We start from the raw sequence: 13,319 nt of genomic DNA on the forward strand, positions 1-13,319 counted from the left end.
ACAAGATTATGCACGGGATGGAGAAAGTAGAGAAAAGAGTCCTTTTCTCCCTTTCTCACAATACAAGAACTCGTGGGCATTCAATGATATTGCTGAGCAGTCGGGTTAGAACAAATAAAAGAAAGTCCTTCTTCACCCAAAGGTTGATTAACACATGGAATTCACTGCCACAGGAGGTGGTGGGGGCAGCAAGCATAGCCAGCTTCAAGAGGGGATTGTATTAACATCTAGAGCAGAGGTCCATCGGTGGCTCTTAGCCACAGGGTATAGATGGAACTTTCTGTCTATGGCAGTGATGCTCTGTATAATTGGTGCTTGGGGGGGGGGGCACAGTGGGAGGGCTTCTAGTGTCCTGGCCCCACTGTTGGACCTCCTGATGGCACCTGGTTTTTTTCCCCACTGTGTGACACAGAGTGTTGGACTGGATGGGCCACTAGCCTGATCCAGTATGGCTTCTCCTATGTTCTTATGTCTGGGCCAGTGATGCTCTATATTCTTGGGGGGAGGCTTGGGGGGGGGCCAAATTCGGAGGGTTTCTAGTGTCCTGGCCCCAATGATGAACCTTTTGATGGCACCTAGATTTTTCAGCCACTGTGTGACAGTTTTGGACTGGATGGGTCATGAGCTTGATCCAAGATGGCTTCTCTTGTGTTCTTATCTGTTCAGAAGATACAAGGGAGTGCTAACACAAAGGCTTTGTGACACCTTCCCCCAGGTTCCCAGCTGGCTACTGTTTATCTGTGACTATATTTAAATCTTTTATTCCGCAGCGGGGGGAGAACAAAGAAATTAGGGAAAAATATTAATAATTTAACAGTAAATATATTACTAATAGAACAATCCCTATTGTTGGCCCTCCAGAAGAACTGGCTGGCCACTGTGTGAGACAGGAGGCGGGACTAGATGGACCCTCCCTGGTCTGACCCAGCAGGGCTCTTCTGAGGTTCTTCTCAGGGGAAGGCCTTGGTCTCTCTGCCCTGTTGTTGGCCCTCCAGAGGAACTGGTTGGCCGCTGTGTGAGGCAGGAGGCTGGACTAGATGGACCCTCCCTGGTCTGACCCAGCAGGGCTCTTCTGAGGTTCTTCTCAGGGAAAGGCCTTGGTCTCTCTGCCCTGTTGTTGGCCCTCCAGAGGAACTGGTTGGCCGCTGTGTGAGGCAGGAGGCTGGACTAGATGGACCCTCCCTGGTCTGATCCAGCAGGGCTCTTCTGAGGTTCTTCTCAGGGGAAGGCCTCAGCCTCTCTGCCCTGTTGTTGGCCCTCCAGAGGAACTGGCTGGCCACTGTGTGAGGCAGGAGGCTGGACTAGATGGACCCTCCCTGGTCTGACCCAGCAGGGCTCTTCTGAGGTTCTTCTCAGGGGAAGGCCTCAGCCTCTCTGCCCTGTTGTTGGCCCTCCAGAGGAACTGGCTGGCCACTGTGTGAGGCAGGAGGCTGGACTAGATGGACCCTCCCTGGTCTGACCCAGCAGGGCTCTTCTGATGTTCTTCTCAGGGGAAGGCCTCAGCCTCACTGCCCTGTTGTTGGCCCTCCAGAGGAACTGGCTGGCCACTGTGTGAGGCAGGAGGCTGGACTAGATGGACCCTCCCTGGTCTGATCCAGCAGGGCTCTTCTAATGTTCTTCTCAGGGGAAGGCCTTGGCCTCTCTGCCCTGTTGTTGGCGCTCCAGAGAAACTGGCTGACCCCTGTGGGAAACAGGAGGCTGGACTAGATGGACCCTCTCTGGTCTGAACCAGCAGGGCTCTTCTGATGTTCTCCTCAGGGGAAGGCCTCGGTCTCTCTGCCCTGTTGCTGGCTCTGCAGAGGAACTGCCTGGCCACTGTGTGAGACAGGAAGCTGGACTAGATGGACCCTCCATGATCTGACCCAGCAGGGCTCTTCTGAGGTTCTTCTCAGGGCAAGGCCTCGGCCTCTCTGGCTTGTTGCTGGATCTCCAGAGGAACTGGCAGGCCACTGTGCGAGACAGGAGGCTGGACTAGATGGACCCTCCATGGTCTGATCCAGCAGGGCTCCTGATGTTCTTCTCAGGGGAAGGCCTCAGCATCTCTGCCCTGTTGTTGGCCCTCCAGAGGAATTACTTGGCTACTGTGTGAGGCACGAGGCTGGGCTAGGTGGATCCTCACTGATCTGATCCAGCAGAGCTCTTCTGATGTTCTTCTCAGGGGAAGGCCTCAGCATCTCTGCCCTGTTGTAGGCCCTCCAGAGGAACTGGCTGGCCACTGTGTGAGACAGGAGGCTGGACTAGATAGATCCTCCCTGGTCTGATCCAGCAGGGCTCTTTTGATGTTCTTCTCAGGGGGAGGCTTGGCCTCTTTGCCCTGTTGTTGGCCCTCCAGAGGAACTGTTTGGCCACTGTGTGTGACAGGAGTTTGGACTCGATGGACCCTCCCTGCTCTGATCCAGCAGGACTCTTCTGATGTTCTCCTCAGGGGAAGGCCTCGGCCTCTCTGCCCTGTTGCTGGATCTTCAGAGGAACTTGCTGGCCACTCTGTGAGACAGGAGGCTGGACTAGATGGACCCTCCCTGGTCTGATCCAGCAGGGCTCCTGATGTTTTTCTCAGGGGAAGGCCTCAGCCTCTCTGCCCTGTTGTTGGCCCTCCAGAGGAACTGGCTGGCCCCTGTGTGAGACAGGAGGCTGGACTAGATGGACCCTCCCTGGTCTGACCCAGCAGGGCTCTTCTGATGTTCTTCTCAGGGGAAGGCCTCAGCCTCTCGGCCTGTTGTTGGCCCTCCAGAGGAACTGGCTGGCCCCTGTGTGAGACAGGAGGCTGGACTAGATGGACCCTCCCTGGTCTGACCCAGCAGGGCTCTTCTGATGTTCTTCTCAGGGGAAGGCCTCAGCCTCTCTGCCCTGTTGTTGGCCCTCCAGAGGAACTGGCTGGCCATTGTGTGAGACAGGAGGCTGGACTAGATGGACCCTCCCTGGTCCGACCCAGCAGGGCTCTTCTGATGTTCTTCTCAGGGGAAGGCCTCGGCCTCTCTGCCCTGTTGTTGGCCCTCTAGAGGAACTGGCTGGCCTCTGTTTGAGACAGGAGGCTGGACTAGATGGACCCTCCCTGGTCTGATCCAGCAGGGCTCTTCTGATGTTCTCCTCAGGGGAAGGCCTCAGCCTCTCTGCCCTGTTGATTCCCTTCTAGAAATGCTTTGGGTTGAAATAGAGGGCCCAAAAAGAAATTTAACTGTGGGAGTTTATCGCCCACCAAATCAAAAGATAGAGGACAATTATAATATGATGGAAGGCTTAAAGATAGTGGCTAGACGTAAAAACTGGTTCATCTTAGGTGATTTTAACTACCAGCAGATTGATTGGGTCAATATGTGTTCTGATCAAGAGAAAGAGATGGAGTTTCTAGATGCTCTCAATGACTGTGCTATGGAGCAGATGGTCTCTGAACCTTCCAGGGGTGGGGCGATCCTGGATTTGGTCCTAAGTAATGCCCAAGACTTGGTGAGAGATGTAAAAGTGATCGCACCACTTGGGAGCAGTGACCATAACGTTATTGATTTCACAGTTTGTATAAATAGAGAGTTGCCCCAAAAGACCAGCACAACCACATTTAACTTTAAAAGGGGTAAATTCTCTGAGATAAGGAGGCATGTGAAGAGGAAACTGAAAGGAAAGGAAAATGCAGTCAAAACCCTTGGGGAAGCTTGGGGGCTATTTAAAAGTACAATCCTAGAAGCTCAGGTAAAATATATACCACAAGTTAGGAAAGGCACAAACAGGTATAAGAAAAGGCCTGCATGGTTAGCAAAAAAGTAATGGAAGTTGTAAAAGGTAAGAAGGGCTCTTTTAAGCAGTGGAAAGCTAGTCCAAACGAGATTAATAAAAGGGAACACAGGATGTGGCAAATCAAATGTAAGACTGTGATCAGGCAGGCAAAAAGGAACTATGAGGAGCATACTGCAAAAAGCATAAAGACCAACAATAAAAATTTCTTCAAATATATTAGAAGCAGGAAACCAGTCAGGGAGGAAGTGGGGACCTTGGATGACCAAGGGGTCAAAGGATTACTGAAGGAGGATAGGGAAATGGCTGAGAAGCTGAATGCATTTTTTGCCTCCGTCTTCACTGTGGAAAATGAGAAGTGTTGCCTGCTCCAGAACCACTTATATTGGAAGGGGTGTTGAAAGACCTGAGTCGGATTGAGGTGACAAGAGAGGAGGTCCTACAACTGATAGACGAATTAAAAACTAATAAGTCACCAGGTCCGGATGGCATATATATATATAAAAAATTATGGCCACTGTTTGACACAGAGTGTTGAACTGGATGGGCCATTGGCCTGATCCAACATGGCTTCTCTTATGTTCTTATGTAGGCCCTCCAGAGGAACTGGGTGGTCACTGTGTGAGGCTGGACTAGATGGACCCTCACTGGTCTGATCCAGCAAGGCTCTTCTGATGTTCTTCTCAGGGGAAGGCCGCAGTCTCCCTACCCTGTTGTTGGCCCTCCAGAGGAACCCTCAGTGGTCTGATCCAGCAGGGCATTTCTGATGTTCTCCTCAGGGGAAGGCCTCAGCCTCTCTGCCTGTTGTTGGCCCTCCAAAGGAACTGGGTGGCCACTGTGTGAGGCTGGACTAGATGGAACCTCACTGGTCTGATTCAGCAAGCCTCTTCTGATGCTCTTCTCAGGGTAAGGCCTCAGCCTCTCTGCCTGTTGTTGGCCCTCCAGAGGAACTGGTTGGCTACTGTGAGACAGGAGGCTGGACTAGGTGGTCTGATCCAGCAAGGCTCTTCTGATGTTCTCAGAGGAAGGCCTCAGCCCCCCTGCCTTGTTGTTGGCCCTCCAGAGGAGCTGTCGGCCCGTTGTGTGAGAGAGGATGCTGGACTAGATGGACCACTGGTCCGATCCAGCAGGGTTCTTCTTAGGTTCTTATGAGGCGAAAGCCTTGGCCTCTCATCCCCGTTGTTGGTCATCCAAAGGAACTGGTTGGCCACTATGTGAGACAGGAGGCTGGACTAGATGGACCCTCCCTGGTCTGACCCAGCAGGGCTCTTCTGATGTTCTTCTCAGGGGAAGGCCTCAGCCTCTCTGCCCTGTTGTTGGCCCTCCAGAGGAACTGGCTGGCCACTGTGAGACAGGAGGCTGGACCAGATGGTCTAACCCAGGAGGGCTCTTCTGACGTTCTTGATAACCCCATTTATATCTTTCAAGGCATTCATTTATTATTAATCCTTTCCTTTTGACCCAGTGCAGCTGAAGGCATTATTATAAATGGCTCGAGACATTTACTCTAAAAGAAACTCTATTAAGTTAATAACTGCCATCCTAAAGCACAGGTATTGACGATACACCAGACAATACCCCCCCCCCCCAGTCCTGAGACAGAAGCACATATTATCCAGAACCAAGAACCGAGATCCATTCAGCTCTCCGTGCCCTCATTTCGAGCGCTTCTCTCCTGTTTTCCTTCAAGGACTGGACCCTGAGCGGCCGGCGTGGGTGGTTCTTGGAGATGGCATTGCTGGAAATCAGGCTGGGTAATGCTCTACCGGTTCTCCGTGGGCGGCGTAAGAATGATCCTGGCAACAAAATGTGGAAGGAGCAAAGAAGGCGGTTTTCCTCCCAGCTGGGACGCCGCCTACTGCAGAGATGCTGCTGACCCAGCCAGAATGTTCCCAAACGTCCCCCTTTGAACTAACTCCCCTTCTTGCATGTCACTCCCCACCCCGACGAGCCCAGGGAGGAACAGTTTGATCTCTGCACACAAAAGCCCGATACCTCCTCGGGCCACACTGCGCAACCGACTAGTGTGCTTTCCAAAACAGTGCCACAGTCTCAGGGCTGCTCCTTCCCACAGAAGAGGTAATAAAGAGATGTCACGGAGTAGTGGTGAAAGTGTCACTCTAGGTTCTCAGAGACACAGACTCGAATCCCCACTCTGGGTGACTATGAGCCGGTTGCATCCTCTCAGCCTAACCAACCCACTACTGGATCAGGCCAGTGAAGGTCCATCCAGTCCAGCCTCCTGTCTCACACAGGGGCCAGCCAGTTCCTCTGGAGGGCCAACAACAGGGCAGAGAGACCGAGGCCTTCCCCTGAGAAGAACATCAGAAGAGCCCTGCTGGGTCAGACCAGTGAGGGTCCATCTAGTCCAGCCTCCTGTCTCACACAGTGGCCAGTCGGTTCCTCTGGAGGGCCAACAACAGGGCAGAGGGGCTGAGGCCTTCCTCTGAGAAGAACATCAGAAGAGCCCTGATGGATCAGACCAGGGAGGGTCCATCTAGTCCAGCCTCCTGTCTCACACAGTGGCCAGCCGGTTCCTCTGGAGGGCCAACAACAGGGCAGAGAGGCTGAGGCCTTTCCCTGAGAAGAACCTCAGAAGAGCCCTGCTGGATCAGACCAGGGAGGGTCCATCTAGTCCAGCCTCCTTCCTCACACAGTGGCCAGCCAGTTCCTCTGGAGGGCCAACAACAGGGCAGAGAGGCTGAGGCACAGCACCCGCACAGCAACCAGCATGACAAATAAAAGGTGGATTTAAACGCATCCTACTGTCCCTGGTCTAAACTTGCCCTGCCTTGTGGATGACTTACTCGGTCTGACTGCCTGGGGTCCTCTTCCTCTTGAGTAGGCCTCTCCCACAGGCAGGAGCCCACACACTGGCCACCTTTTCCTTTGAGCGCCAGCTGAGAACTGGCCTTTTCCCGCCTAACTCAAATAAAAAGAACAAAAGAACTTCCTGCCCCTCTAGGAGGCTTTCCCCCCTAGAGTTGCTGGTTTAACTCCAGCAGGGGGGAGGCAATGAGGGGAAGGCTAAAGAACTTCCTGCCCCTCTAGGAGGCTTTCCCCCTAGAGGCGCTGGTTTAACTCTGGAAGGGAGGAGGGGATGGAGGGAGTCTAGGCCAAAGCCTACTTTAGTAGTTTAATGTTCCCTTCCAATGAAGCACCAACATTGACTAAAATGGCGTTTCTCCACAGAGGGCTTTAAAGGTCAATATCAACACCTTGAAACGGACTCGGAACACAATAGGTAGCCAGTGCAGCTCACTCAGCACTGGCTGAATGTGCTCCCACCGGGGGAGCCTCATTAGCAGCCGCGCTGCAGCGTTCTGCACTAGCTGTAGTTCCCAGGTCAGCGCCAAGGGTAGCCCCATGTAGAGAGCATTACAGTGATCAATTCTTGAGGTGACCGTAGCATGGATCACCAGTGCTAAGACGTTGCGCTCCAGGAAGGGGGCCAACTGCCGTACCTGCCGAAGATGAAAAAAAGGCGGATCTAGTAGTGGCTGCTACCTGGGCCTCCATTGTAAGAGAGGGCTCCAAGCTCTTGACCTTGGGGGCTGGGATTAGTGACACCCCATCAAGAGCCGGCAGAGGGATCTCCCCCCATGGACCACCCCGGCTCAGATAGAGGGAGGGTCCATGTAGTCCAGCCTCCTGACTCAAACAGTGGCCAACCAGTTCCTCTGGAGGGCCAACAACAGGGCAGAGAGGCCGAGGCCTTCCCCTGAGAAGAACCTCAGAAGAGCCCTGCTGGGTCAGACCAGGGAGGGTCCATCTAGTCCAGCCTCCTGTCTCACACAGTGGCCAACCAGTTCCTCTGGAGGGCCAACAACAGGGCAGAGAGGCCAAGGCCTTCCCCTGAGAAGAACATCAGAAGAGCCCTGCTGGATCAGACCATTGAGGGTCCATTTAGTCCAGCCTCCTGCCTCACACAGTGGCCAACCAGTTCCTCTGGAGGGCCAACAACAGGGCAGAGAGGCTGAGGCCGTCCCCTGAGAAGAACCTCAGAAGAGCCCTGCTGGGTCAGACCAGGGAGGGTCCATCTAGTCCAGCCTCCTGTCTCACACAGTGGCCAACCAGTTCCTCTGGAGGGCCAACAACAGGGCAGAGATTATTAAATAATTAATAATTAATTAATAATTAATAATTTAATGATTAAAATTATTAAATTATTTAATAATTTTAAATTGTAGTTTTTTATTGGTTAAATTGTAAAAATGTATGTTGCGGAGAGGTCGCTTGCGAAGAGGTTGGGATAGAAATTTAAACAAATAAATAAATACAGAAGGGATTAAACTTTGGTCTCCTCGACTCTCAGAAACCAAACATTTTGCATCTTTCAGAATGAGTGTTTTTATTTGCGGTCCGAGACCACGAACTATAAGCGTATGCTTTTATTAAAACCGAGTATATTAATCCCATAGCCAGGATTTTTCCAGCAGGGGGGCACTGGGAAAACTAGGGAGGGGGGGGGCTGAAAAAATTAAAAAGTCCCCCCCAGCTCCTCCACACCAACCCCTCCCTCATTGCCCTTTCTTTCCCCTCCGAAGACTTACCTTTTCTCCCCTCTTATTAATCCCCTGGACTTTTAAATGGATCTCTACGCTGTTGCAGCTGGCTTTCAAGCCGGCTGCAAGAAGCAAGACGACCTTCTTCAGATGCCTCTTGCCCTCTCATCCTACTCAGATGGGTCGGGTCCCCTGAGTTGGGGGGCACTGGCTGGAAGTCAGGGGGGAGACCCCACAGAGGCCCCCTTGCAGCTACAGGAAGATCTGATTCCAGCACAGACGCCCATTCGCGGAAAAATCAGAAAGGGCAGCGCTTTCTAACTCTCTGCCTATAATTTAAGACAACAGGCTAAGAGATGGTTTGTGTCTCTCGCAGACAATGCCACTTTGGACCTTGAGGGCACACGGTGATTGCAGCTTGGGGGCGGGGGGGGGGGGGGTGCCCATTTTCACCTGAAACAGTTTTGGACAAAGGGGCACCGACACAAAACTGAGGAGATGAAATCAGCACGCAAAGATGGACAAAAGGAACCAATTCTTTCTCAGGAAGGGCCGAGTTATCAGCTGCCCAATTCCTCGCCACATCCCCTGAGCTGCTAGCTTTCCTCCCCGCAACCACGTCTTTATTCTAGGAAGCAGAACCCTTATCTGGGCAGAAGAGGGGCTTGAACCGGAGACTGGAAGGGGAGAAGGAAGGACTCCTACCTCAAAGGTAAAAGGGTAGGCCTGCTCCCCGAGTTTCTTAATCAGCCGTTCCTGGAGCCGCGTCAGCGGTTTCTTCTCCTCGGGGACGGGGGGGAAGGCCTGGTTGTTGGCGACGAAAAGATCCTTCCGGAAGGTCAGGCCCAGGACGTCGAGATCCTCGCGCCCATAGCGGAAGGCGCATGTTAGCGTCACAAACACTGTGGGGAGAAGGGATGACAGACAGATAGATAGATAGATAGATAGATAGATAGATAGATAGATAGATAAATAGATAGATAGATAGATAGATAGATAGATAGATAGATAGATAGATAGATAGATAGATAGATAGATAGATAGATAGATAGATAGATAGATAGATAGATAGATGAATTTATTGTCATTGTTCTCAACAAAAAGAGAGCAACGAAATGAGGTGCTCTTCCACAAACATACCAACACATCAAACACACATATTCATAAACCATTTAAATACATCTAAAACCATTAAACCATTTAAACCATTAAAACCATTTAAATACATCTAAAACGGATAAACATTCATAAAACCATTAAAACCATTTAAACCATTAAATAAACATTCATAAAACCATTAAAACCATTTAAACCATTAAATACATCTAAAACAGATAATCCTTCATAACCCTGCATTTAACCTAACCACAGCACTTGGATAGAAACTGTCCTTAAATCTGTTCGTCCTAGCCTTCAACACTCTATATCGTCTACCTGACGGTAAGATCTCAAAAAGCAAATGGCCCAGATGTGTATGGTCCCTTAGGATCATTTGTATCTTCCTTTTACATGCCATATTATACAGATCCACCAATGAGGGGAGAGAACATCCACAAATCTTTTGTGCTCTTCTCGTCACAGGTCGCACAGGAGGGCTTTTCAGGAAGCTGTGAGCTTTTAGAGGCTGACCTCGCCCAGGGCGGTAGAGTTGCCAATTCCAGGTTGGGAAATTCCTGGAGACTTTGGGGGTGGAGTCTGGGGAGGACGACGTCTGGGGAAGGAAAGAGACCTCAGCAGAGTTCAATGCCGTAGAGCAGGGGTGCAAAACTCATCTGTTATGAGGGCCGGGTCTGATATAAATGAGACCTCGTTGGGCTGGGCCATGTTAGGCCAGGCCTTGTGTGTACCTATTTAAGGCTAGGCAGCAGACATAAACACTTTTTAAAGGACACAAACACAATTAAAGATTTTTTTAAAAAAAAATGCTTAAAACATTAGCACTGGTTGCTCTTAAAGGTGCTTTCTTTGTATCTCTCCCATGGGATCCAGGGAACTGGGCAAAGGAAGCTCTGGCTCTTTCCCTCCCTCCCCAGGGGACCAGGAGGGGGAGGAGCCTCAGCCAAAGGAGAAAATAGAGGCTTTGCTCTGTAGCTCCTGTGCAATAGAGCAGGCCTTGCAAAGGTAGCTTGCGATGCAGAAGGAAGCAAGAGACAGTGGCTCAGTGGTAGAGCATCTGCTTGGTAAGCAGAAGGTCCCAGGTTCAAGCCCCGGCATCTCCAATAAAAAAGGGTCCAGGCAAATAGGTGTGAAAAACCTCTGCTTGAGACCCTGGAGAGCCATGAATGGGGCTGTGGCTCAGTGGTAGAGCATCTGCTTGGTAAGCAGAAGGTCCCAGGTTCAAGCCCCGGCATCTCCAACAAAAAAGGGTCCAGGCAAACAGGCATGAAAAACCTCAGCTTGAGACCCTGGAGAGCCATGAATGGGGCTGTGGCTCAGTGGTAGAGCATCTGCTTGGGAAGTAGAAGGTCCCAGGTTCAATCCCCGGCATCTCCAACTAAAAAGGGTCCAGACAAGTAGGCGTGAAAAACCTCAGCTTGAGACCCTGGAGAGCCATGAATGGGGCTGTGGCTCAGTGGTAGAGCATCTGCTCAGTAAGCAGAAGGTCCCAGGTTCAATCCCTGGCATCTCCAACTAAAAAGGGTCCAGGCAAGTAGGCGTGAAGAACCTCAGCTGGAGACCCTGGAGAGCATGAATGGGGCTGTGGCTCAGTGGTAGAGCATCTGCTTGGTAAGCAGAAGGTCCCAGGTTCAAGCCCCGGCATCTCCAACTGAAGAGGATCCAGGCAAGTAGGTTTTAAAAAACCCAGCTGGTGACCCTGGAGAAAGAGCCGCTGCCAGTCTGAGTAGACAAGACTGACTTTGTTGGACCAAGGGTCTGATCCAGTAAAAGGCAGTTTCATATGTTCATATGACAGCCAGTTGCTTGGGGGGCCTCATTCAGCCCCTGGGCCGCACGTTTGACACCCCTGCCCTAGAGTCCACCCTCCAAAGCAGCCATTTCCTCCAGGGGAACTAATCTCTGTAGTCTGGAGATCAGTTCTAATTCTGGGAAATCTCCACTCCTCATCTGTAGGCTGGCAACTCCATATGTAGCAGCTACAAAAGGCACCGAAGTTGGCTGAGGGACTCTCGCTCTCAGCATCCGCTCAGCTTAATTTAGGGCTGCCAACTTCTGGTGGGAAACTTCCGGAATATTTGGAGATGGACTCTAGGGAAGGGAGGGTTTGGGAAGGGGCAGAGCCCCAGCAGGGATGTGTGAGTTGTCAACTTTGGGTCTGGATATTCCTGGAGATTTGAGAGTATAGTCCAGGGAGGAAAAGGTTCAGAGAGGGAAGGACCACAGTGGGATGTAATACCATACAGTTGACTCCAACGCAGCTGCTTTTTCCGGGGAAACTGATCTCTGTCATAAAAGCATAGAGTTGGACGGGACCTCCAGGGTCATCTAGTCTAACCCCCTGCACAATGCAGAAACTTCACAAATACCGCCCCCCCCCGCCAAGACATACATCCTTAGTGGCCCCTGCTCCACGGCTAGAAGACGGAATGCCAAAAACAACTGTGCAGATTCCAAATAAAACTTCAATTGCAAATAAACAGTCGTTTTTATTCCATGGACTCTTGGTTCTGCCATTCACCTAGAACCTGTTCATTTTTGTGAACACTGAAGAAGAAGAAGATATTGGATTTATATCCCACCCTCCACTCCGAAGAGTCTCAGAGCGGCTCACAATCTCCTTTCCCTTCCTCCCCCACAACAGACACCCTGTGAGGTAGATATTGGATTTATATCCCGCCCTCCACTCCGAAGAGTCTCAGAGCAGCTCACAATCTCCTTTACCTTCCCCCCCTCAACAGACACCCTGTGAGGTAGATGAAGATATTGGACTTATATCCCGCCATTCACTCCGAAAAGTTTCAGAACGGCTCACAATCTCCTTTACCTTCCTCCCCCACAACAGACACCCTGTGAGGTAGATGAAGATATTGGATTTATATCCCGCCCTCCACTCCGAAGAGTCTCAGAACAGCTCACAATCTCCTTTACCTTCCTCCCCCACAACAGACACCCTGTGAGGTAGATAAAGATATTGGATTTATATCCCACCCTCCACTCCGAAGAGTCTCAGAGCGGCTCACAATCTCCTTTACCTTCCTCCCCCACAAAAGACACCCTGTGAGGTGGGTGGGGCTGGAGAGGGCTCTCACAGCAGCTGCCCTTTCAAGGACAACCTCTGCCAGAGCTATGGCTGACCCAAGGCCATGCTAGCAGGTGCAAGTGGAGGAGTTGGGAATCAAACCCGGTTCTCCCAGATAAGAGTTCGCACCCTTAACCACTACACCAAACTGGCCCTTTCAAGGACAACTCCTATGAGAGCTATGGCTGACCCAAGGCCATGCTAGCAGGTGCAAGTGGAGGAGTTGGGAATCAAACCCGGTTCTCCCAGGTAAGAGTCCGCACACTTAACCACTACACCAAACTGGCTCTCTGCACTGCACTGCACATTTATGAAGCATTCCATGTTCTGTAGTTGGGTTTGCACATGAATGAAAATGACTGATTATCTTTTCTTTGGAATTCACACCGTTGCTTTTGTATTCCATTGTACTTCTACCGCGTGACCACTTGTCATTGTTACCATGCCCAGAAGATGACAAAAAACTCCAGAAACCTTGGCCAAACTGGGCTGGAGAAAAATTGCTACCTGACTGACTACGTCAATCAGCATTTCCCTGGGCGTGTAAGAAGGGGCCACAAGAACCAGGGCTTTCTTGTAGCAGGAACTCCTTTGCATATTAGGCCATGCCCTTCTTGTGTAGCCAATCCTCCAAGAGCTTACAGGGCTCTTTTTACAGGGCCTCCTGCAAGCTCTTGGAGGATTGGCGACATCAGGGGTGTGTGGCCTAATATGCAAAGGAAATATCCTGCTAGAAAAAGAGCCCCGATAAGAACTATATGTTCTATATATCTATTTTACTGTTTTAAATTGTTGCAAATTGATGTATTATTAAAACCAAACTCTATATTAGATTTTATATGTTGTGAGCCGCCCTGAGCCGCTTCGGTGAGAAGGGCGGGATATAAATT

The 13,319-nt window shown here is 51.0% G+C and overlaps 1 protein-coding gene and 1 non-coding gene across 2 annotated transcripts in view; one reads left to right on the top strand and one right to left on the bottom strand.

The window, feature by feature from the left end:
• The window catches only part of ARRB1 (arrestin beta 1), a 102,886-nt gene that overhangs the window by 38,870 nt on the left and 50,697 nt on the right, over positions 1 to 13,319 (bottom strand). Inside the window, exon 7 of the mRNA XM_060235361.1 lies at positions 8,937 to 9,133. Coding sequence (XP_060091344.1) covers positions 8,937 to 9,133 — 197 coding nt within the window. The remainder of the gene's footprint in view (positions 1 to 8,936; positions 9,134 to 13,319) is intronic.
• Positions 10,790 to 10,861, top strand: TRNAT-AGU (transfer RNA threonine (anticodon AGU)). Its single transcript has one exon. It is a non-coding gene; the product is annotated as a tRNA-Thr (tRNA).

The sequence above is a fragment of the Heteronotia binoei genome, chromosome 3, assembly GCF_032191835.1.
Source record: "Heteronotia binoei isolate CCM8104 ecotype False Entrance Well chromosome 3, APGP_CSIRO_Hbin_v1, whole genome shotgun sequence".
NCBI classification, from domain to species: Eukaryota; Metazoa; Chordata; class Lepidosauria; order Squamata; family Gekkonidae; genus Heteronotia; species Heteronotia binoei.